This window comes from Myiozetetes cayanensis, unplaced genomic scaffold (genome assembly GCF_022539395.1).
Source record: "Myiozetetes cayanensis isolate MyiCay16 unplaced genomic scaffold, myiCay2020 scf15, whole genome shotgun sequence".
Classification (NCBI taxonomy): domain Eukaryota; kingdom Metazoa; phylum Chordata; class Aves; order Passeriformes; family Tyrannidae; genus Myiozetetes; species Myiozetetes cayanensis.
In genome coordinates this window covers 18,446,182-18,472,278 of record NW_026087159.1, presented here as the reverse complement: position 1 = coordinate 18,472,278, position 26,097 = coordinate 18,446,182, and the positions used below count along the sequence as shown (strand labels likewise).

At 44.5% G+C, this 26,097-nt stretch overlaps 1 protein-coding gene across 2 annotated transcripts in view; it reads right to left on the bottom strand.

Moving 5' to 3' along the window:
• Nucleotides 1-1,778: 1,778 nt before the first annotated feature.
• The window catches only part of AMOT (angiomotin), a 56,356-nt gene continuing 32,037 nt past the window's right edge, over nt 1,779-26,097 (bottom strand). For both annotated transcript variants that reach the window (XM_050310548.1, XM_050310547.1), the window contains exons 4-13: nt 24,426-24,882; nt 22,509-22,653; nt 21,064-21,156; nt 18,282-18,427; nt 9,221-9,370; nt 7,514-7,704; nt 5,477-5,599; nt 4,582-4,814; nt 3,534-3,758; nt 1,779-2,479 (exon numbers count right to left, since the gene is read on the bottom strand). In XM_050310548.1, coding sequence (XP_050166505.1) covers nt 2,379-2,479; nt 3,534-3,758; nt 4,582-4,814; nt 5,477-5,599; nt 7,514-7,704; nt 9,221-9,370; nt 18,282-18,427; nt 21,064-21,156; nt 22,509-22,653; nt 24,426-24,882 — 1,864 coding nt within the window. In that variant the 3' untranslated portion in view covers nt 1,779-2,378. The remainder of the gene's footprint in view (nt 2,480-3,533; nt 3,759-4,581; nt 4,815-5,476; nt 5,600-7,513; nt 7,705-9,220; nt 9,371-18,281; nt 18,428-21,063; nt 21,157-22,508; nt 22,654-24,425; nt 24,883-26,097) is intronic.

The following is a 26,097-nucleotide window of genomic DNA, read 5'->3' as shown; positions in this document are numbered from 1 at the left end:
TGACAGTTGCAAAACTTCTTTCACACTGCTGAGAAGTATTTGTAAAGATGGAATATAATTTTTCCTGACTTTAAAAGAACAAAAGTATTCAAACCCGCTCTGACACAGACACTCAATGGCATTCGATCTCCCCTGTTGTTCGTTCTGAGCCAAACCCACAAAATATAATATAGATATTTATGCTGAAATGGCAGAAAGATGGGACACCTTGAGCTAATGAGCAAATCTCCTGCATTTCCAACAGCTGTGGAGGAGGAAGAGAAATCACTTCAAATCATCCAGGGTGGACATAACTTCATATAATGGGATGGGGTTAAGCCAAGAGAAATAAATGTAAGACATTCTCAGGGATGACAACGAAGAGGCTGTGGACGGTTTGCTTACAAACACTACAAAATTTGCCTACCAAGAGGAGAACTGATTCAGAGGGAAAGAAGGTCTGTAACTGTGCAGAGAGATGTTGTCCCACGTGGCACAGACAGTCAAAGCCTTGAAGGGCAGCTCTGAAGTGTCTGAAGCGGTGCTGGCAGGGGGTTTTTGGTGCTGCCTGGCAGAGCAGTGACTGCTAAAGCTGAACACACTTAGTGCATCTCTTACCTTGCACACTTGGCCATCTCTGACTTCTGTGGGACTGAAGAACACTAACAAGGAGCCAATCTGCTAGAAATTAGGGCAAGTGTGTTTTCCTGGCAGCTTTCCTTTCCTTTAGGCACCACCAAACCCCCTGTGCAGCAAACAGAAGGCACCTCCTTTCCCCTCCCAACCCTCCACTGTGAAACTCGTGTGGCATCTGCTGATCTGATAAGGCCATTTCGATTGAGCATCACAGCAGTAATGTCAATGAGGAAGAATTCAAGACATTCACTAACTGATTATTAATTGCTGGATTTCCTTATTTCTGAGGTGAAATGATCAGAAAGGAAAATCTGGCTACTCTAATGCTGCACAGAAAGCTGAAACCAGCCAGGCTCCCCTCGTGTGACCACTGGCTGATGAAATATTTTAACATTCAAGTACAAAAAGAATAGGTTTTTAATAGAAATTAATATTGAAGTGTTTTAATAAAATGCAAAGACAGTAACAAAAAAAATATTTATGTACTCCTATTGGTCTTAATATCTCCTTATGGTATCTGTAACCAGAGCACTGCTGTGCTAGTTCCCAAAAATCTGAAGGTGAACCCCATGACTTAAATGTGTAACTTTCTTCTGTGATGCCTCTGGGACTTGAAGCCACTCTCTCCAGTTAGATGAACTAAAAAAGCATCTTGGAAGGAAAGAATCTTCCATCTGAACCTCTGCATGGAGTTTCTCTTTAAAGCTCTACCTCTGAGGCTTTGCTATATGACAAAGAATCCAGTCTCTCCAAACAGGAGGGACGTACAAAGTGAGATGGGCATTTGAAAAATAGAAAAATCTGCTCCAGAGAAACATCTCCACAGATGGAGCAGATTAAGTTGCTAATAATGAAATGCAACAGGTCTTCCCACTTCTTCTTCTTGCACTCTGGTAAATTTGGAGTAGTTCCACTAACGCCAATGGAATTACAATGACAGAAATCTGATCTAACAGATCAGGAGCGGGCCTGTAAACTCTCCTTTTTTAATTTATATAAAACACGAATGCAATATATTATTTACTATCCACTGTATAAATTACTGAAAAAGTACTTAAGTAGAAAAGTGTGGCAAATCTTGCAAAAGAAACTAAAAATGTGAAATGCGACATTAATCACCGGAGTAATTCTTTTTTTTAATAAAGAAATAATAAAGGGAGAAATTTGGAAAGTATAAAAAAAAAGTTACCACGCTGAAAATGGAAATCTTTTCAGCCTATGAATATGAAATACCTATTCTGAGTTCTTACACTGAGAGGAAACAGGAAGTGAAAGGGAAATCTCCCTTGATCACAGCCCAGATTTACAAAAGCTTCTCAGAACACCTGTGTTCTAAAATATGATGCTCACAACAAAGTCCCTGGTTCTAACCATTATAAGGCCATTAAGCTCACCTTACTGCATTTAAGCTGGACATGTAACCAACACCTGTGAGAGCAGGTCCTTTAGTTTAAGAGGCTTTAAAAATACTGAAATGAAGTATCAGATGTAGTGCACCTAACTTCTAGGGTTTTTTCCTCCAGATATTATCAGATCCGGTATTTAAAAAATAAAGGGGGGAAACTTTCAAAGAAAAAGTGTTATGGGATTTTTATAATTTAGAACAAATTATAAATTAACCTGTCCATACTTGTGAGACATAATATACAAGAGCAAACAGATGACTGTTCTTTTATTACTCAGGTACTACATTTTTTTCCCAATAAAAATGTCTTTTAAAATTTCTTGCTACTGTTATCCAGCTCAGATCCTGGTACAGGCTTTCAGATGAGGTATTCTACCATCTCTCCATCTGGAAGGTCCTGCCCCATGGTCTGAACAGGGGCTTTTCTTTCAAGAGTGCTGGAATGGAAGAGTGGCCCATCTACATGATGAGGAAAAACAAGAGACAGACAAGACAATTATAACAAGAAAGTTGTAATTTCAGTGAGGTTAGAAATATGACATTAACATTCTAAAAGTCCTCTTCTATTATTGGCCAAAGATAGCTAACAACTTATTTCATTTTTAAAAATTCAATTCTCTGTGTGTGTAGCCAGATAAATAAAGATATTTTCTCAAATTCCCTTCGGGTACCTCCCACTGATACACAGATCCACACAAAAACTGGAGTGACTGCATTGAAACCAATGTATCAGCACAGACTTCCACCACCAAACCTGTCCCCATCTCCCTCGACACCCATTAAATAGCAGAGCATGGGCAGGATGCACAGCAGCCCAGCCAAATGCACTCTTCCACAAAGGACAACATCATTGGAATGTGTCTGTAAGGAGAAGAGGCAAGGTTGTGTAGTCTGCATTGATTTGGCAGGGTGGGCTGGAAAATGAGCAGCTCTTGCCAGCTCGGAGCTCTGTGGGAAGCAAATTCAGCTTCTGTGACAGTCACTGTCAACTGGATCAGCTTGTGCCAAGGCTGAAGCTGGTCCTGCGACCAGGACAGTGAACTAAGACAGATTCATCAGGATAGTTCCCTTCCCTTCTTTCTCCCATTTTCTGAGTGGCTTTGAAACCCCACTGCATGCAATGGCCAGTTTCAACAGCCCACTTTCACATGCTGTTAAACCCCACATGCTGCTCACATTTACTTCAGAGTCAGCACTGACTCAGAGACTGCCCTGGGGTTTGCCTCTCCCTGTGAGGTACACAGGTACCACAGGCAGATTCTCAAATCTCACTGTACCTCTCTAACCAGTGTGTCCATGCTTATGCTACCACTCTTAAAGCTTTCTTGCCTTCAGAGCATTTGAGACCTCTCAGAACGCTGCCGTGTTTGCCTCCAAACCCCACCTGTCCTCACAAAAACCAGCCCCAGTTTGCCTGAATTGCAAAAGGGCCATCAGGGCCTGCCCCACGGAGCAGAACTGATGGTGAGTGGGCAGCAGGGGCCCCTCTGGGACAGCAGCTGAGCCCTGTTACCTGTTTTCTCTGCACTGTAGGTCAAGCTGGTGCTGGGGAGCCGTCCTGGGGTAGGAGCTGCAGGGGAAGGTGCAGCTTTGCTCTGTTCACTCCCCCGGTCTGTCTGGGTGCTGCAGTCTCTGCTGCCTGTTTTTGAGTGGGCTGACAGCAGAGGTGTGGAAGGAAGGACAGGAGAGGGGGTGGAGGGAATGGATTCGGAGCGATATTCTGTTCCCAGCAGAACACCTTCATGGAAAAAGGGAAGGAAATGTCACAATCACACAGAAAACTAGCTGGCATCAGTTCCTGTGCCCCTCTGCAGTACTTGCTCTAGAATCTCAAAAGTGCTCCATGCTTCAGGAGACAGCACTAATTTGCCTTTCCATAGCACCTGTCACCACTGGGTGCTGAAGTACCTGAGGAACAGCAGTACCCTCATGTTGCTGCTTGAAGGTGGGCACTAAGAGTTACCCGGCTCCAGGCACTGACCCACCTTTGGCAGGGTAAATCTGCACACTGAAATCACCTGCAACAGGGTCTCATTCACATTTCAGGGTCTTTTACTCTCAGAGGGAAACCTTGGGGCCTAAATTCCTCCCTGAAAAGAAAAATCATCTAGGATTTGCTTTGTTCCATCTCCATTTCTCAGAGCAATGCTGTTGAGCCATTCCAGATAGGAGTCACGTTAGTGCAGGCACAACAGAAATCCTCATCAGCATCTCTGCTCCTATTCAAGGAGACTTTACACCTCCAGCCAGCTGTAACACCCAACCAAAAACAAGGGCTTGAGAAGAATTTTGAAAACTGTATCCCAAACATCCCTTATGTCAGGTACCGAATTTGGAATAAAGATCACTTATTTTAATGAGAGAGCCTGGACATCAGAAGTCACTGTTTCCCAAAAGTGATTAAAACAAGCAGCTATTCCAAAAGTGTCCCACCTTGCCTGTAGTCAGTTTTACCACATGCCAGGCCAGCTGGTCTGTCTTGTCTAACACAGCTTCCTCTGCTCCTCCTCCTCCTCCCCTCTAAGCAGCGACCTGAATTGCCACTGGTACTTAAAAATTACCCAGGCTGCCTTTCCAGCTCTTGTCCTCCCTCTTCTCCTCCAGGATGGGAGTGCTGCTCAGCGTTGAGGAGTGGGACAGCAAGCCCGAGCCAGCGTTGGAGATGGACATGAGTGACTTGGCGGGTCTCATGGAGCTCAGCTGCTCCGTCTTGCCGGGCTCCTTCCGCGAGCGCTGCTGCAGGACTTTGATCATGGCATCCTTCTCGATGATCTGAGCGTGCAGAGTCTTAATCCTTTGGGGGAAGGAAAATGAACAATTTATGAGTCTCCTGTCTCCTTGGACTGAGGCCTCAGTGTTCCCATGGCTGTGACTGGGACCTTCTTAGGCATTTGGGGAGATGGAGAGAGGCTGACAGTGAGATTGTCGCCCTGGCCACTGGCTGCTCACTGGCCCACAGAGCAAATTATGCACAAGAGAATGCACTGAGACACCCACCCACCCAGAGGTGGAAGCTCCTGGAAGCTGCTCTAAACAGCCCTGGAAGTAGCTTTGAGACAAAGCTGAGAGTTATGGCCAGGACATGAGACCAACAGAAAGAAGAGCACTTACACATTCTGGGGAGCCTGCACTGGACCTAACCCCAGGGAAAGCAGTTCTGTGAGACTGTCAAGAGGTGGTGGAGCCTAGGGTCTGATGAAGATGCCCTGAAGAGAGAAACAGAACAAGATAGATGCAAAAAAATCTAAGACAAGACTTTTTTGCATTAGCCCTCGGTATCAAGACAGATTTTGGATTGCTATGTAGGTACTTCCTTGCCCAGATGAGTGTCTGTCATCCCACACCATTGCTGTCGGTGAAGATACAAGAATTGCTGAGGTTCTGAGGGGTCTATCCAAACAATTAACGTAAAATCCCTGTCCCAAGGAAGCCAGGTAGGGCCAAACTGCACTTTACCTTCCCTCCATGTCAAGACATCTCCTGTTGGCGAGCAGAATCTCCTCCTCCTCCTTCTGGATGCGAGCTTCCAGTGAGGTGTCATAGCTGGGGTTGGGCGAGTGGCTGATCACCGTCGTGTCCCTGAGAACGAGCAGTACAGCACATCAAGGGCCTGCCATGTTTGCTGCTTCCTTCCTGGCAGCACAGAATTATTGCTCAAAAGTAACAAACAAGAACATCCACTTTTGATGAGTTTCAGCTGGTTCAGTGTCTCCCAAAAATCCAGCTCCCAACTTCATTAGCATCCTAATGAAGATTAGATGGTAAAAACATGCAAGTCATTACAAGAATGTCCTGTCCATCTCAGGCCAGTCCATAATCTAATGTAGATTAACTGCACTACTGTGAAGTGATCAATGAGGCAAATCCAAGGACAGGGGGAAAGGGAAGGATATGGAACACCTTCAATTGAAATAGCACAAACTTCACTGCAGATATAAAGCTTTTTCCCTTCCCCTTCCAACAGGATCATGCAGGGAATGTGAGTATCAACAGGAACAAGGCAGGGAAGTTTCTTAAGCAGTCCTAAGCAGCATGGTCCAAAGCACTTGAAATGGGCTGAAAACAGTTTCAGACTCATTCTGTACAGTGCCTGATGTTAACACTGTGATAGCTGTTCAGTCCACTAACCAAAACATAAGGAGTATTTTATTCTACCTGTGAATGTGAAAGGCATGAGGTCATTTACCAAATAAACCCAAAGTGACCCAGATTCCTGCCTGTGCTCTAAAGCATCCTTCCTGCAACCTCAGCTTCCTAAGGGATGCTAGTTCCCACTAGGAAAGAAAAGGGAAAGAAATCTGTACACAGTGTAGATGAGGTTGCCACCGAGATTAGTGGAAGCCCTCCCAGCAGCTCGATGGAAATGGAAAAGCAGAGGCTGGCTCTTCCCTCACTGGACAGCATTTTTGTTCATTTAACAAAAGCTGACCAGCAACACATCCCCTCTCATTCCTCGATAAACAACAGACCAGGCCCCTACTTATCAGCCCATGCTGAAAATATAACACGGCCTCCAAGGGCAAGCAGCAGCCAAAGCCTTTAGGGAATCTCCAGGGAGGCAGAAAACAGTGCACCAGAAGCATCAATATGCTGAAATAACAGCTTGCTTCTGGAGCAAGATAAGATAAGTCTTTAAACGCTAACACAGCAGCTCTGCAACTTTACCCCTGTAATTCCAGTAGGATCTCACAAGCTGGAAAGCCAGGAGTGATAACAGCCCTATCTGGATCTGGCTCATGAAACAATCTACAATAAAATCTGCCATCAAGAACCATAAACTAGAGAGCAATGAAATGATATGTAAGCAATACCTAACGCTAAGGAACTGCACTCCAGTACAGCTCTTGTTTACCAACCAGCTGAAGCACTCAGGCCTATTTACAGCCATAATAAGTGTTTCTGTACAGCTGCCTTGGAATGTGAGCTTGTAACCAAATTTCAGACACCCTTCCCACCCCCACAAGCAGTGCTCTCCACACACAGCAGAATGTTTTGAGCAGAATTTCCTGGTAGATGGTTCTGGTTACTAACCATGCTGAGGACAATACCACAAAGTGATTTGCAAAAACATTCTGGAGAACAAGGAAGCCATTCAGGGTGAATGATGTGAATCACCAAGCTCACCCCATCTCACATGACTTCAGAAAGGACTGATTCCTGCTTTAAAAATAAAAAAAAACCACCAAAAAAACAAACCCTTTCTCATACACCTATTTTTGAATCAACAGCTTCTAGGAATGGCTCAGAACAATTCTAGTGTGGAAAATGGCTCCTGCACGTGGAGGAATCTTCCTCTGGAAAAACGTTTCTAATTGCTGGCAATTGCACAGCTCCCAGGAAAAGCAGCCAAGCTCCACTGACATGAAGAAGTCTGAGGATTCAGAACACAAAGTGATCATGGGAGGGTGGTATGACAACATTCCCTGGTGGGAAATATGACATTCAACTGGAAAAAGAAAAACAAATCCCAGTACTATGAAAAGTCTCATTTACCTCTGAGCAGCCACAGTTGCAGCTGCATCCAAAGCAAACTGTCTCATCACACTTTCCTCCAGGTATTTCTGCTCCCACTTGGTCATGTCAGCTTCCAGAGCCAGGATCCTTTCTTCCTTCTCACGCAGGAGTTCCATGAGCGCCGTGGCGTTGTACTCGGAGACGTTGGCAGCCTGAGAGGTGCCCTGACGCTGATTCCCAAGAGAAAAAAACCAAACAAAACTAAAAATAGAAGTCTCAGGATGCATCTGTAAGAGTCAGGGTTGGTTGGTCTGCTTTGTGTTGGAGGGACAGAGGCTGCCCCAGAGCGGCACTGCTTCGACACAAGAAGCCCCCGAGTGGAATGCAGCGGTCTGGGCAACGTTGGGCAGACTAACAAGAAAATGGCCGAGGTGGAAAACACTCCTAAGGCTTTTTTCCCATGTGCAAAGCCCAAAATATGCATCTCAGAGCTCCATTATGCTGCTCAGGGGTGATGTGTACAGCCCATCCGTGATGCCTGAAGTAACATCGAGCTACCTCCAACAGCGTTTAGCAAAACACGAACCAGCATACAAGAGCTATCACCCCTTTGAAAAAAAAATGCATCCAAAATATTTTTAAAGGATTTGGTTATTAAATTAATATTATCAGTGTATACCTGGGGATTAAGTAGCTGGGGATTAAAATAATTCAGTCCTAAAGCAATATTTGGAAGACGGGCAATGTTCCCTTTCAAAACAAGAGTGGAGATTTGCTGAGCTAATAGTTCAGTGGATAATCTGGGATTAGCAGGATATTTGACTTAAAAAAAATGAAAAAAAAAATTTTAAAAGAAAAGAAGTTGGGTGGACAAGCTGTTTTATGCCCAGCTTAGAATTTTTAACCATGACAAGGAAGCAGTTTTTTGTGTTTACTCAGGCTCAATGTAAAAAGTTGTTTAGGGTACTTAATCTTCCAAAAGTAACACAGAAAAGTTTATCAAATTACTGTAACTCCTACTAAAACCAATACAAAAAAACCCAAGTAAGATTTAAACATCCATTTGTATGCAGAGGTGAAAGTTGGGGGATAAAAATAACCTGAAAATAATTGTAATTTAGACCACAGGCCTGCATCCTGTTTCCAGTAAAATTTACACACCTGACAGTTCACCTGTGTTTGACATAGGTTGAAGTAAAACTTCACATCCAATCCATAACACCCTGTACAATCTACTTCTAATTCATTCTTTCTACTGAAAAAGGCTCACATTACACTCACAAGAATATAGTCTACATTTCCATCAACTGCATTTATAGAATTGAGATTGCTGGTTTAGTGGGTTTTTTTAAATGCAAAAGTTTTTTGAAGGGCCTCTCTTCAGACCAGTTGTTAATGAATTTTATATAAAATCCCAAAGTGAGAACAAGATACTAAAAATAATTTCAAAGCAAGTATAACCAGGATACTTCAAGATAAAACAGCATCTACACTATATGGCTGTGTCTGCACCCTGGCACAGGATGGATCCCCTATTGTTGCTTACCTACATTTTCTGATTAAAATAGTATAAAATCAGGTCATAACAATACAACAGTCAGCAAATCCATGACTCTAGCTAGCAAAAGAAAAAACTCTTAATAATACAAGATGCCAAAACCCCCACTGCCCTTCTCTTCTGTGGGGTGTAGGGTGTGGTGTGCAATCCTCCAACAAACCCAGCACAGCCCAGCAGAACAGGGGTACCTGCTGCATCCGGAGGGACTCCAGTTCCCTCTCCAGCCGGGTCCTCAGCCTGTGTTCCAGCTGTTCCCGCTTCTCACACGCTGCCTGCAGCTGAACCAGGGCCTGCTGCATCTTTTCCACCTTCTCTACATAGACCTGCTTCTTTTTAAGCTGAAATAAAGGAAGAAAATGCAACGTAAATCGAAGAATGAGAACGAGCGAGTGAACTCCTGGCTTTGCACAGCAGCCAGCAGGATGTCCTGATGACCTGCAGCACCTGAAGGGAGCTGCAAGAGAGGTGGAAAGAGACTATTTACAAGGGCCTGGAGTGATAGGACAAAAGGGAATAACTTCACATTGACAGAGGGCAGGGTTAGTTGGGATATTGGGAAGAAATTCTTCCCTGTGAGGGTGGGGAGGCCCTGGCACAGGTTGCCCAGAGAAGCTGTGGCTGCCCCATCCCTGGAAGTGTCCAAGGCCAGGTTGGATGGGGCTTGGAGCAACCTGGGCTAGTGGAAGGTGTCCCTGCCCATGGCAGGGGTGGGTAGAATAAGATGGTCTTTAAGATCCCTTCCAATCCAAACCCATTCCATGACTCTGTGATTCTCTGACTGCTGTCAGTGAGTCTCAGACTCCTGCTCCAGACTCAGCCCTCAGGGTTTTACAGGTCTGTCCCATCTCAGCTTTCCTGATGGGTGTATTTGTCCTTTTCGTCCTCAGCAACCCCACAGTAACAGCAAGGAAACTGAGGAAAATACCTGTTGCAAACATCTGAGAGCAGCAACAGACTGGAAAGGGCACCTGGGTTCATAATATTGTTTGAGTGTATTGGCATATGTTTCCATGGGAACTGCAGCAAAGACAGTGTTTAGAGCTGGCCCACAATGGGGGAACACTTTCAGTGCAACACCAAAAATTGCTGCCAGTGTTTTTACAAGATTAAGCAGAAACTGATTCAAAACTTGTAGGATCCTATTCCAGTCCCATAATAATAAAATAATAGGATGAAAGCACACACCAGCCTTGTCCTGTGCTCTCCCCATACTGCAACCTGGTTTATTCCAGCAGCCTGGAATAATCTTGGCCCAGAGTGACCTGAGAAGTCCTGCTCTGTTCTTGCCCCTGCCCTTCCCTCCTCCTCCATCATTCATCCTGCAAACCAAGCTGCTACCCTGTCTCATAATAAGCAACAAATACTATCATGCTGAGCCCCCCAGTAACAGTCTTAGCAAGGTTAATACACAGTTAAGGCAGAAAACAACCAAAGTAAAATATTAATAAACCAAACAAAGGAATAAAAACACACCCAGGGCCCAGCTCTATTTACAGGGAACACTGCACACCTATGGACATTACTTTCTATTAAGGAAAAGACTAACAATTGCAATCAGCTGGCCTTCTGCAGCAAATCTGGGGTACTGCTTTTGTAGCTGTGATTGTCATAAACCCTGAAATACAAAACCAGAAGGAAGAAGGCAACGTTTCCCAACAGTCAGAGCTGAAGTCTAGAGAATGCAAAACACAGACTCCCTTCTGTGAGTTCAAAGAGCTGCCCCTACAGCTTCGTGGAAGAAAAGTCCACTGAGGGATATTAAAGACAAAAGATACCACTTTTGGCTCAAGAAGCCCTTCTTGGAAGTGGAAAATATTCTGGGAAAGTATCACTGCTTGTTGGTCCCGTTCTGATAATGGTCCCTAAGAATCAGCTCTGAGTTTCAGCAGACACAGGATACTTTGATCTGAACAACACGAGCCATCCTGACATTGCACCTTTGTTCCAAAAAGGTCTTATCATGGGTTTCTTCAAAAATTTTCCCCCTTTTTCTCACTCCTGTTCCTCGAGGCAATGCAGAGATTGCAATGTGAATAGTGGAGAGAGAAAAATCTCCAAACACTATTAATCCCAGACATGGTATCCTTTTCTTCTCTTCACAAAGTCAGCAGGCATCCAATCTCACAGCGTGAATGTTGCTGCCTTAGAGGATTTTCCCCAAACAAGTATTTTACAATAAAAGCTGCAATAAACAGTGAGCAATCCAGCCAAAGGACTTCTCACCAGTGCCTGTACAGCAGAAAGGTATTTTTATTCGATTGCTCAAGATTTCAAGCTCATTTGGGATGGGAGGGAAAAGCAACATTACACTTAAATTAACAGCAGCTCAAAGTGACCAAGAGAGATAAACTATGGGGTTAGCAGCAGAACTTAGAAATGGAGAGCACTCAGTATCCTGGATTTTGACCTGGACAAGAGTAAGGAACAACCTGATAAACTCACTAGCAGTGAAATACCATGCACCAAGCTGAGCAATAATACCTTGCAAATCAGCTGTCCTCCCCCTCTCTTCTGGATACAAAAAGTTAAGGATGCAGTTGATGCACATTTGGTCTCTTATTACCTACTGCAAAGCATTTAAATTTCTGAAACGTTTTTTAACACACAGGCAAAATCCTCCCTGCAAAAGCAGCCACTGACAGCATTTTACTGGTTTCAGAATGACCAAACCTGAGTATGGGTATGTGTGGATAAACACTTTGGCCTGCATTCAAAGAACACCAAGAGACCAGCCAGAAAACAGAACCAGGACACAGAAATTCCACTGAAACATTCACTTTGAAAGTGCTCCCATCAGCCAAACCTGCAGGTGAAAAGTTGCAACACAAGCTCTTGCCCAACTTCCTGCCCTGCCTGCACATGCCTGACTTGGGCACCGGACCCAACCTACAGGCACAGCTTGTTCAGTGGCTTTGCAGAAAGGCAACGTTTTCTCCCCCTGCATAAGGTACAACCTCATCTTCCAGCATCAGGAAGAATTAGGAACGTTAGAATATTTGGGGCTCGTGTGTGTATTTTTTTAACAACTTAAAAACCAGAATTAAGTCAGGAATTCCTTAAGTAATTTTCAGCTTTTTGGAATCCAGATGTTCCATAAGCTTTAAAGGCATGGATGTGCTCCAGACAACTCAGCTTTCCTAATGTCTTTTGTCAGAATTATCCTTTATCTGCAAGATTGTTTCATTTCATGCACTCCTTGCACTCAGTCAACTCACTGCATATTCTGGCATCTTTCATTTCCAGCTCTGCCACTCTGCAAGTGGTTCGTGAGAACAATTTACCCTTCTGTGGACCAGGACTCTCCAGGAGTGGCAGAACTGAAACATAATTTTTATATTTTTTTATTTCTTAATCCTTATGACTTCACCTGTCCTCTCAAAGTAAAGAATCACAGAATCAGCTGGGTTGGAAAGGATCTCTGAGATCATCAAGCCCAACCCTTGATCCAACCCCGCCGTGGTTCCCAGCCCATGGCGCTGATGCCACATCCAGTCTGTCCTTAAACACCTCCAGGAGTATCCACCCCCTCCCTGGGCAGCCCATTCCAATGGCTGATTACCCTCTCTGTAAAGAATTTCTTCCTGATATCCAACCTAAACCTCCACTGGCAGAGTTCAAGACCGAGCCCTCTTGTCCTACTGCTGGTTCCTGGGAGCAGAGACCGACCCCACCTGGCTCCCCCTCCTGTCAGGAGCTGCAGAGAGTGCTGAGGTCTCCCCTGAGCCTCCTCTTCTCCAGGCTGAGCCCCCCCAGCTCCCTCAGCCTCTCCTCACAGCACTTGTGTTCGAGTCCCTTCCCCAGGATCAGGAATGATTCTCCCAAGCACAGAGGGATTTCATTACCAGAAATTGAGAGCATGATCTTGTTTTCCTAAGACAGGAATTGGAAACAATTTCCTGAGTATTGCCAGGGTGCTGAAGACATAAGTAAGTTGGGAGGAAGGAAAAAAGGCAGCATGCTGAGGCTTGTTCTTGGTCATCTGCCATGGATTCCCAACCCTCTCTCTTCCATCACAGAACCTTAGCTCAGTGCCAAGGGCCACAGCATCATCTACCGCAGCAGAGATGGCATCAAAGGACGCTGAATTCTCTCCTCTGCATCAGGCCTTGCAGTGAACACGAGCTCTAGATAAGAGTTCATTCCTGAAGCTTTACAAAGATGCAGTCACACCCTTCAGTCTGTAATTTTAAATGAATTTGACAAGACAGTAATTTTTTCTTTTGATGGTACAACATTTAACTAGGAAGCAAACTCATGTTCACATAATGTATACAACTGCTTTGCCTAGAAGGGTGCTCTGAAAATGCAGAGCATTTTGCTCATGAGGATATCTTTATTATAACAGCTATTGAAGATGTAAGATCTCCAATAACCTCAGTGCATGTCTGCAAGCACGTTTCCTACAGCACAGAGCACAACTTTATTAATATCCTTATCTTCTCCAGGCCAATTCCTGACTGCTTTGGAAAATGTCCTAACCAAGCATCAGAGGTCAGGTTCTAATTTCATCAACAAGATTTTCTAACTAAACCAATGTAAACAAGGGCAGTCACTCTCCAGCTTCCATTTACTACAAAGCTTATGTAAATTCTGCAACAGGACCGAGGACAAGGAAAAGAAAGAGGACCAGGAGTGGCTTGGGCTCTGCAGAAGTCCAGTACATAAAGTGCAAAGTGATGAAGGGAATATCACAAATGCAGTCCTGGACACAGCAGGTGAGGGGGAAGGAAGGATCTTCTTTTTGCAGAGATTGTTGCTTCCAGGTACATTACTCAGCAAAGATTTTTTTTTCTGGGGAAGAAGAGAAAACTTCCTGCATAGCCATCTATGACTCAGAACTCTCCAGGCAGTTTGTCAAATCCAGCCATTACCTTCTTCATCTTGGACAGCTCCTGTTCCAGCCAACATCCGTCAGCATCTGCTCATCTCCCACCCACTATTTCTGATGTCTTCAAAGTCCTTTGTTTAATATATTCAGGGTGTTTTCATTACATCCTGGATTTATCCTAAAGCTGAATGCATTCAGGCACAGCTGAAAATGTGTTTCCCCACAAAAATTTGCCTGCTATGGCAGAAATGTATTAAAAAAAAAAATGAGACAGCGAGCACGTTTAAACCACCTCTCCCTGTGCAGTTGGAATATATTCCTCTAGGATGCCTTTGAAGCCTTGGTTTGTTTGAATTCAGGCCCAACAAGACACCACTGGCCACAGCAAGAGCTCATGCTGTAACACCTGCCCTCTTGCTAAGGGAATAGCGTTTGTTGCATGGCAGTGTCACAACGGCGTCGCTCCGTTTGTTGGTGCTAAAATAAGTTCCAGCTCTCAAAGCCACCTCTGGAAAATCACTACCTGGCAGAGTATGTGAGGCAGTGACAGAGCAGTAAAAAGCCAGTTCTGTTCTGTTACAAGAATGTAGGTCATTGGACACACACATCTCAGTCCCAGGGAAGAGAGGGAGTTTTCTCTCCTCTGCCCACCCAGCAATGACAAGCCATCTGAAAAGTGTCCCCTTTAGAAGCAGTTCTGTCCTGAAAGGAGTATTTTGTAGCTCTCAAGAGTCTAAGCATTTATGTGAGACAAAGCTGTGGAGACCAGGAATATTTTTTTTATAGACCAAGAAGTGACTGGAAAAAAAAAACCCAGACAAGCCTTCGAGCACACAGCTCTCCTGTGGGTCTCCTCTTGTGCCAGAGCTCTGTTCTGAAAGTATCTCAGACAAAGCATATGAAGTACAATAGATGTCATCGGGAAATGCATTTTCACATTTCCCTGTAGACAGAACCCTCGGTGTTATCAGAAATAGTAGGTTATTTCTCTCCTGAATACAGTATCTCAGCCCTGATATCTGTTTGTGTTAAATTCTGATGGCTGAAGGACCTTATAAATACCAGCATTTTTAGAAAAGATACTTCATTCAAACTTGTTCTCTCTGTCAGCCCCCAATTTCCAGCCATATGAGAGGGCATCAGTCTCCTCTTTCCACTGCAAGTTGTGTAAAAGAGGATGGCAAAGAGTAGATATTTTTATCTTCCTGGTGGTAGTCACTATTTTTCAAAGTTGTCTCAAGGCACTCAGTAAAAGAGTGGTTTGTAAAGTGGTGGAGCAAAGGAGTACAATCTACACTACTGCAACAAAACCCACAAACTTTCTTTGAATTGAAGTTTGCTCTTCCATGGTATCAATTTAACCAGGGTAAGCAGAAATGACCAAGTTCAAGAAAAGCTCTGGAAATTCCTTTTTTTTTTTTTGAAAAAAAAACCAGTTGCAATTGTACCCTCTGCACCTGGCAGTTGTGGTTAGATAAAGTCTTTGGCATCAAACTCCTTCCGGCAATATTACAAGCCCAGTAATGCAATAATGAGCATTTACTCAGTCTCAGGTGGGTCAGAATGGTCCTTTCTGCAAGCACAGCTACTCTGCCTCTGGCCCAGAGCAAAACTGTGGAATATCTACTAAAGGGAAGAATGAAAATGCAGAAGTGAAAATAGGGGGTTAAAAACTGGGTACCTTTAATATTATATACAAAACATACATACATAGCAGTTCTGTTTTCAGACATATTTAAATTTGCTTTAAATATTTATGATCAATCACCCTTTTTTGCACCTTGCAGAAATAAACTCCACACTTTCAAAAACTTTAGTGGCAGCTTGTTCTAAATTTGAAGAGTCATTTCACCCCTACAAACAGGGAAAGTGTTCTGTGAATGTCTACTTTTGCTTCCAACTTCACACCACACTTCAGCATCTCCAAGATCATTCCTTTCTCCATCACATTTAGCATCCCTTTATCTCTCCTTTTGCTCTAAGTTGGATGTTAAAATATATATAAAAACCCTCAAAGCACCACAGGAGTGGACAAGTATCTACATTTTTACAGATGGGTGGTTTTGTCCAAACTGGCCATTCAAGCAAAAGATTTTTAAAAGAATCTGAAGTTGCAATTCCAATGCAACATTTAAATTGTTATGGTGACATAAGGCTTACAGCTCTCCTTAGAACGGAAATATTCTTTTTATGAAGAATCTGGTGCATACAAGGCAGGGTCACTCTGCTTAATAGGAAGTCAGAACGGAAAGGGAAAACCAAAAAAGCTGAAAACTTACATTACAGGATGCAAGAGCTGAAATGTGCACACCCCCCTCAGGCCCTGAGCCAGAGTAGCTGCCAAATTTGAGCGTAAGAAACTCCACCCTCTTCAGCAGGACTAGTTACAGGGACGATTACAAGTCATTCAGATGAAGTAGTCACTCAGATGGCAGGAATAAAAGAAATAATCGATATATCCTGGTCACTGAATGCCACTCAACTCAGAACAACGTTTCCAGTCCCCTCTAAATAGTGCCCTGAGCTCTGAACAGCTTGTTTGGCTGCCCTTTGAGGGGTTACCAAACAGCTTGGGGATTTGAGAACTTTCCACAATTTAACACTAATGAGGCAACAAATGCTTTATAATCCTAAGTATTTCATTAAAAAATGATTTGAGGAACCTGCAAAAGCGACTCTTTAACCTTTGTTTCTTGTTTCTCCCTCTCAGCTTTAGGAAAAAGGAGAGTTAATTCCTGCTCCCTCACTGAGATGCTTCCATATTTATCTGCAACAGGAAGGGTGGCACTTCCTGCACACCCTGGGATTCGAGCAAAGGTTGGATGCAAATGACCTCGAGCCCTCATGCAGGGCATTTCACTCTGTCTTAGTGTACATGTGTTTTTTAAGCTCTCATGCCGCCTAGCCCAGAGTCACTTTCCTACTTCACCAATCTACTTAGGCAGCAATATTTCGCTTTAGCTTTCCTGTGAGGGAGCCAAAATTAGTGCCTGCACTGAGGTTCAGGCCAGGCAAGTGCTGGCCTGCTGATCACAGCACCTTCCACACACGCTGACTCCAAGCAGGGGAAGCCACAAGGATGTCCCGTGCACTTGGAGTTGGTGACACATCAGACTTTTAGTGTAATAAGGTGCTGAAATTTGAATGAAAGCCAAAGAGCTCCAATACATTGCAGAATCAATGACAGAATAGTCTCAGAGCCAAAGAGAATCACGTCACGTGTAAATAAATTACCCTATAACCTAATGCTCCCTGTCCACTGGGTAACCAAAGTGCAAGTCAGCCATGCCAGGCTAGTAAGGTTATGACAGCAGGTAACCCTACAACATCATCCTGGATGAGCAGAGCAGATCCAGGAGGAGAGACACTGAGGAAAGGCTTCCATGAAGGTGAAGAGATCAAAGGAAGGGGTGAAAATTAAGGATAGCAGGGAAAGAGACACAAGAGGGAAGGGCTACTGAAGCAAATACAGAGTCAGAGAAGAACAGGCTAAAATTAAGAAAGCAGCTACATCTGTACCTGGGAGAGGAGGATATTCCCTTTCTCTTTGATCATTCCTCCTCTCTTGGCACACAATGGGATCCTGAACGGAGAGAAAAGTAGAAGCAGACAAGGGGAGGGTTTGGGGAACGTCTCTGAAAGCAGCAAAGTTCAGGTGCACACAGGAACTGTGCTCAGCTGAGGGTGACGCTGAGTGCGGATAGGCAGGGAGATGGCAGAAAGGGAGAACAGATCTGCAGTGAGGAAGTGAGCTTGGCCATGACATTTCCTCCTGAGACTCTCCAAGGAGGAAGAGTAGGAGTAAAGGAAGTAGAGGCTGGGAGTGGGAAATGGGGCCTCTGGGAGGAAAGAAGGAGGCAGGAGGAAAGAGGACGGACGCTGTGACGCAGAAGGGCAATGAGGTGAGAGCCGTGAGTGGCAGGGCCAAAGCTACAAAAGCAACTGCTGTGAAAGCTGCCCAGCTAAGCAGCTAAAATGCATTATCCCCTCTTGGGAGGAAAGGTAGAGAGAACAACTAAGGTCGTGCCCAGCTTATTACAAATGCTGGGCACATACAGAGATCAGCACTGTCCCCACACCTGGCAAGGGGACAAGCTGCATTCATCTCATATTATTTGAAAGTCCATCCAAATCTGAATTCCTGCCAAGTTCAGGAGGTTGCCAGGGCTGAGATCTCACTTCCAGCCCACTTTTACAAGTTGAAACAAAAAGAAAACAAAATATGGCTGCTTAGACAAAAGCCCTTCCAAGGAAATACAGATTTATGGCTTATCTGTGCCCAGTTCAGTGGTTTAGCTAGTCAACACAAAGCTAAGCAGATACAAACAGCTTTGAAGAAAGCAGATTTCCTTAAAACTTCCACAAGACAAACTCATTCCCACAGTCACTTTTACTGGAACCCAAGCTCCCCTCATCCTTACCTCCTCCTCCAGTTTCACCACCTTGGCCTGGGCGTTGTTCAAGGCCTGGTCTCGGATCTCGATGTGTCTGCGTTGGTCCTCGTTGGTGGAACGTGCAGCAGCCAGTTCTATTTCCAGTTTCTCCTTTTCCCGCTGCGTTTCCTTGTCTGTGAAAGCAAAGGGAGAGTTATCAGTGGACAGCACTTGCCTCTGCCTAGCTTTCAGGAGTTATTTTCACTCCAGAGGTGAAGGAGAGATTGTACTGGAACTTCTCACAGGAGAGAATGCAAATCTAGGGCTAAGGACAGAAAAAAAGGACATGGCTTTCAAGGAAGAGGAAGACTTAATAACCCTGAAAAACAGGGTTACCTTCAAGTAACAATGTGCCACAATGGTAGTAAGAAGGAATAGAAGGTGCATCACTTAGTACAGTTAGTCAGTGAGGTAATTTGCTGTGATTATGCAGATGGTTAGTGAAACTTGGCACCTCTTCACATCTGAGCTTTCAGTGGTGGAAAACAAACTGAGTAATTGTAATATCTCAGGCTGGGGAGAGAGATGGCAGACTTCTGTGCCTGAAAAACTTGGGCTCCTTTTTTTTTTCCACACTGACCTCACAAACAGGAAGGCTGCTCTGCCCAGGGCAACTGTCCCTTTTCAGAGGAACCCCCAGCTGTCCCACTTTGCTGGCAGTACCAGCAGAGGAGTCAGAAAACAAGTGACCAAGGAGAACTCCAGAGTGTTCCCCTTAAAAATGACACCCTGGGCCAGAACTGAGGCACACACATCTGTTTGCTCACTGCTCAAAGCAGACCTGCAGTTTTGCCCAGCACTGAGAGTTCACCTCTGATGCTTTAAAGCCACCCCAAGCACAGCAGCTCATCCTTTTCTGCTGCTCTCCAGAAAGAGCTGAATCACATTGAAGCAGCAATGCTGTTTCAGGAACAGGGCAACTGGTTTCATAAAAAAACAAATAGGATAAAAATAATCGTGGACTGGAGAACTTATCACACAGGGGTGTAAGGCAAAGCCACAAGGCAGAGTTGATGTCCTCTGTATATGTTGTCATTCCCAGCTCAAGCCAAGCAGCAACAACGATAATATTAACCCACTTGCTGGATACAGAACCACAGAATACTCCTTGGAGTGATCTACACCCAGCACTGATGACACCAGAGAAACTGCATTCCAGAAACCAATATCCCACGACAAAGGAATGAGGACAAGGAGTGGAAGGCCTGAAAAACAGGAACTAGGTGCTGGGTGTTAGGACAGACTGCATATGGAGTGCATGGGCCCGTTTGTGCAAGCATGTGCATAACTATATTTACAGGACCACAATTACTCCCTTTCTTCTGCCAGCAAAAAGCCAGGAGCAAAGCTTTAGCAACGTGGAGAAGCTACAGATTCCCTTCTGCTGGGGAATCAGCGCAGCCCACACGCAGGTTGCAAAACAAACCTGTCCACCAACAGCAGCCAGAACTCTGCAGAGCAAACCCTGACTGCAGCTCAGAGCCAGCCCATGGCACAAGACACAAGGACAAAGGCTAACGTCACCTGTCTGTTTTTTAATCCATCTTTGCCCAGCATTTCTCCTCCCCCAAGGAGTGAGCTGCTGACAGTGTGAGCACATTAAAATGTGCTGCAGAGACTGAGCTGCAATGAGGCAGGGTGGCATTATGCCAGCAGGTATCAGTCAGTGCCAGCAGGCTGTTTGTTAATCTCTGAGTGCTTGCAGAGAGCCTTTTGGAGTTTTGGTGCAGAATTTTCCCCAAATGAGAACTGCTTCACTCGACAAGTGCCTACAGCACTCCTGGAAATGCTGGGACTGATGAAATGCAGCACTGTGGCTTCCATGTTCCTCCAAAAGGAGAAATGGAATGGGAGGCCTCACAGCTTTGACCTTCCCACCTCTTTGGATGCACTTATGAACCTCAGCGTCCACCCAAACCAGTCTGAAGGGGAGACTAAACCCACAGACTTTCCACTGGCACCAGGAGTTTGGAATTCACCCCCTGACAGCCATTTGTTTGCAACGTAAGCTACAAGGAATAAGCTCAAGATGATACAAGACAGGAATACCAGCATTTGTCAGAGTAGCAGCAGTGTGTGTTGCACTACAGAAAAACTCTATTTTGCAATTTTATTGTGCTACCTTTTCATGTAACAATTGGAGAAAAGTGAGCCTTGTCAGGAGGGTGGAGTACACCATGGGATGAGAGAAAAGTTGGCTCATCACCATCAGCCTCAAGACATTTCAGTACAAAGGAAAAGCAGCATTTCACATCCGTCATTTTGGTTTGCCTTGTGATAAATCCACTGCTGTGGACAGAATTCCTGACCTTCATCCAGCCCAGCAGACTGCAGGAGTTTTCATCCTCTTTATTTTTGCTGAACAGGATAGGGCAGGGGCAAATAAAAGAGGAAAAGAGTCAGGAGACCTAGCAGGCTCCAGTCCCACTGGCCTTAACTCACGCCAGGACTCCTGTCATCCTGGGAAGGTTTAATTCCAAAGCTTTCAAGGAATAAAACAGGTGAATAAAATATCCTGTAAATTATGGGTTAAACATTAAATTTACAGTTTAACTGCAAACTACCTTTGCTCCGAAATCTCTAATAAATCCCCTCAGATGGACTTTAGGTACTGACAGAAAAGGAATCCTTGAATCCCTCCTCCTTTCTCCAGTGCCAGTTTTGGATTGTCACTGAGCCCATTTCTGTCCTGATAATTAACCTGCTGCACTGCCCTCCGCCCCTGGATGGCTGGAGCTTTCCCCTGACCCACTGTGATTGTGTAACTCACTTTGTGCAAAGAGCTGAGAGATGGTTTTCCGATTGTCTTCAGAGCCCTCGAACTCCTTCTCCGCAAGCTGCTTGTTGGCCGTCTCCATCCGCTCTGCGAAAATGTGCAATAAAGGCAAACTAAGTAACTGAAAACTTTCAAGCATTAAGTTACATCTGCTCAGGGCATTTCTAACACAAGCTGGGGGAATGGATCTCCTAATTCTACAGAGTCTAAAGTGAAAAGCCCTTCAGAAGCTGGCACTCACTTTTGAAATGTTTCTAATTATGCCCTTGAAGAAATGCGCTCAATGAGACAAAACAGGTTAAAGTTCCAAAGAAATTACTTTAAACAATTATAACACAGAAGAAGTTTGGTTTTTCAATTTATACCTTTATTTCTTCCACACAAATCTCACCACACAATTAAAAGATTCTCTTATAATTATCCACTAAAACTTAACAGAAGATTAAATCACTGTTGTCCAATTACCTGACTTGAGGGAATAGTGAGAAATGCTAAGGACAGCTTAACAGCTCTGCTGCTTCAAGATGCTAGAAATATGTATCAGTCCATGAAAATTAGAATGAAATGTGTATGCTGTGTTTTACTCTGAGTAAGATTAATTATTGCAGGCATTTGTGTACTGTCCTTCTCCAGGGCACTGGGCACTGCATGGCTTTACTGCATGGATGCAAAGTAATTTCTGGGAGCAGGCTCTTAGCAAGAGGCACGGGGCAGCGACATGCAGGACGATCAGAAGGCTTCCACAAAAAATTAAACTTCAGTTTAAAAGACTGTTTGTGCAATTGTGGATGTTTTTCACCTTCACCTCTTGAACTAATGCTTAAACTTTTACTCCCGTTAAGGTCAAACACCACTCAACAGCACACTCCCCTGCCAGCCTTTGTGCTGCTTCAGCCTCTTAGCAAGAACCAGACACTAATAACAACTCACTCTGCAAAAGGAAGGGAGATCCAAAAAACCAGATGCCTACACTGATAAGGAATGACAAGACCTGCAGGAAGAACAGACAGTCTGCAGTTTGTATGGAAGTGCACAAGGGTCACTGGACAGGAAATCAAGTGAACACGCCTGGTGTGGGATTAGGCAGTCAGCAAAACCTCTTTCCATTTGTGTAAACTGAACAAATTGTACAAATTATCTCTAGGATAGAAGACATGAGAGAATTCCAGGCTTGCATCTGGTTTATGGTATTTGGCTTATCACATGCTTCTTGTCAATGAGAAACAGGCTGGAAATGAAAGACTACAGCACTCTCCTAAAACCTGTTTTTTCCATTCTCCCAGCAAGTGCTTCAGATCTCCAACTACTGAACAGTCCTGAGGATCCCATCATATTCCATTGTGTCACACACACAGTGAATTCTGCAGCAAAACACTGTCCTGCCAAGTAAGTCTAATAAAAATCCCAACACTGATGAAGAGAAGTTTTACTTCATTTACCTCTTAGATCCCTGTTGAAATCATGAAGCCTTCGAATTTCTCCTTCCAGTTTGTTTCTCATGGCCTTTTCCAGGGCATCCCGCTTGGAAGATGATTTCTCCAGGTTTTTGTACGCCTCTGAAACTTGCTGAATTTCTGTTTCCAGCTGCAGTGGAAATGAAAACAATCACTTACTATTTTATCACTGACAATACTCATTCAGTCTCCGACAAGAGATTACTTTCTCTCAAGTGTTCTTTATTGAGAGAAACCTACACACTTAGACACTGAGTAAAATGACAGTCTGGATCCACCTGTATAAAGAATTTCAATGTCTGAAACAAAGTTCTGGACCCTCCTTCCAGACTCTCACTCTGCTTCCCCAATGTGATGGGAACATGGATATAGCAAACTGAAGAAGTGCAAATGTAATCTGTATTTTTTTCCAAGACTGGAGCAGTTTGACACTACAGTTAGTTTGGGCAAAAAGCATTTATTTATTTATATTTATAATGCAATATCAGGTAAGTAAAAATAAAAAAAAAAAATAAGAGGCAGATCAAACTATGCCAAAAAAATCTTGTGACAGACCCTTCATTTCTGATGAACTCTGCAGATAGTTGTTATGGTCCAAAATTCTCAATAAAATCTCATGATCTTCTGTGTCTACACTCCTACAACCTAATTGTGCTTTTAAATACGCAAATTATAAACAGGGCGAGGGCAACTCTGCAGTAGAATATGTTCTATCCTTCTTTCTAGCCTTCAGTGTAAAGTTTCTCTGATCATCCAGAGCAGAAGGAGATTCACTTCTAACTGTCCTCACTAGGCATGGTTTGCCATGGAAGTGTGGATTTATGTTACAGCAAATCCCACTAGGACTGTCCACAGCAAGTGATCAACAGGGAGGGAAGTGCATTTTTATCCTTCTGTCACCATCAGGAAGCTGCCAAACACTTCTCTAAAGCATTTCCTCGTCAGGAACCCTCTAAAAATACAACAAAACAAACTCATGTCCCTGAAAAGAGGCACCATAGCAAAAAATGAGCGTGGAAAGCCACGCTGGTCAAACCTGAACTCAAACAGGCATTTTAAACAGTCACACATTTTTATGGCCCTGGACACTGCTCAGTGCAAAGAGAACAGCAAGGCCCACAAAGTCCTGAATTGGAAGTAGCATCAGCCTTTCCACAGCTGCAAAGCAAAAGCAAAGCTGACCTGCTGCACAGTTTTAAACCACTGGTCATCAAGAAGTTATTTCTACAAGGAGGTATGAAAATACCTCCAGACATGCACATGAATGATGGGTCTCACCGGGATATTTTCTTTTCAATGTTTTAGCATCATATGCTCTGCTTGTTTCAAACAGCCAAAGGTGGCAAATAGCTGGGTCCAAATCAAGACATTAAGTTTTCAGGGAAGTTGTGTGGCACTGAGACAGAGACAAAAGAAGTTTCAGTCCCAGTGTTGCAGTCCAAATGTCTTTAATGTAGCCATAGCAGCACTACTTGCACCGCACTCTGTCCTGACGACCAGTTCTGTAGCGATGTCCCCTGTGCCTCCTCGAGTGACTGTGCTCTGGTGCTAGTCCAAACAGGCCCTTCCTGCAGCCTCTGAAATCTTTCAGGGAAGACAAAACCTGCTGCTATCCTGGGCACAAGCCTTAATTTAACCAAGCAAGCCAAGCAGTCGACCTCTTCAGCAGTGATGAGGACGTGTTTTGAGCATGGTCAATAAACTGTTAGCAGAAAACTGAAGGCTTTGATTCTATCTTCTGACAAAGTTAAGCTGATGCCCAAAGGGGCAGGATACAAACCAATCGATCTGCATGTGAAAGGTTCTGAAGTAGTCAATCAATTTGTTAAGCAAGGAATGTAACAGTGCAGAGTAGGTGATTCAATTATGGGCTGTACCTGAATTCCTACCAAGAACACCCACCTTTTGCAGCCGGGCTACTTTCTCATAACACCCGTCCAGCTCCTGCCGTAGAGACCGGTTCTCTTCTGACAGGATTTCCACCATCTGCTGGGCCCTGGAAACGATGGCAAAAGGATCTACTTGCATCTGCTGATATGGGGAAGGGATCTGCTGAGCCCGGGGCATCACGGAGTAGGAGTCGCCCTGTTGCTGCTGCTGCGGGCCAAGGAAGGGCTGGCAGAGCCGGTACAGATCTCCCTGATGGACTTGGTTGGACAAGAAAGGCTGCTGGGTCCGTGGCAGAATGCCAGGATCTGCCTGGCTTGGAGTCAGAGGTTGCTGATGTTGGGAAGGGGACAGCCTAGACGGTGGTGGAGACTGAAGCAAAGTCAAAGATCCCAGGGATGTCAAGGAAGACGTTGGGCTGTGGTGGTGAGGTGGTCTCTGTTGTAACTGCAGTGGCACATCTGGGTTCTGCCTGGAAAACAGAGGGCAGAGGCTCCATCACAGTCATGCAGAAGGTGCAAAAACCCAGTGACAAGGTGTGGGATGACCCAGGTAGCTCCCATGCACAGGTCTTCCCACACAAAAGACTCCGTGAAGTTTTTTTTCAATTTTATATGTTTGTTTTTAAAAATGTTTCAACATAAAGCCTTTATCAGAAAATATATTCTAAGTGCACACAGGTCTTTCCTCTTGAGACTATTCTTTAGACAAATACTAAGTCCAGCAACAACTACTGACCAAAATTATTTTCATAACTTTTCCCCACACTTTGCAGATAAAACTGCTCAACCGAGGTCTGTTAGGAATGGGTTCTTTTGTTCTGCCCTTACGACCTCAAGTGCCATCTCTCATGAGAAAACAATGAGTTTTGTTCTGCAATTCAGGATACAGAGCTAAAAGGATTGGCTAAGCTTGATGCCAGTATGCCAGCACTACTGATTTGAGCTTTCTGAGCTATCAACCGAGAAGCTGCAGCCTGGTTAGATGAGACAGTTAAAAGATCTGAAAACCAACCTAAGAATCAGAAGCAGCCTTTTGATTTCAAACCCTCCTCAGTCCCATGCAGTGGGTATGTTCACTGTTCCTAACAATAGCCTCTGCAGGATATCAAAGACAGATCTAGCAATCTGTAACATGCTTGAGTCCATCACAGAACTGACTCCAAGCTACACCAGCTCACATTTCCCAGGCTCTGGAGATCCCCAGCTCAACTTCTGCTGCCTTAGCCAAGTAAGAAATCTTTCTTAGGAGACTGTGTGGATTTATCACGCTTGGACGACCTCAGGAGGCAGGTTTTGCTTTTCTCCTCCAAAGACATTCAACCTTTAACTTCTCTGGCCTGTTCTTTATTCCAACAGCTGAAGCCACTCCCTCTCGGTGCTGCAGCCGGAGCTCAGCCTGGTGCAGGCCCGGTCTGGCAGTTCAACGTCCTCTGAAACACTCCTGCTGCTCTGGTAAAATTTCCCACCCTTTGGGATGCAGTTCAACCCTACAGCTGGAAAAGCACACACCGTTGTTGTTCCACCTGGCCACGGCTGCTACAAAATATCCCCAGGGCTCTCTGCGCTCCTGGGAGGGACCCAACACACCCTGCGGGGACCTGGAGCATGAAGCTGAACTGGGAACTAAAGGGTTACACAACGGGCTTCTCAGCCCAAACACAGAGACTCAGCATCATCGTCCTTCC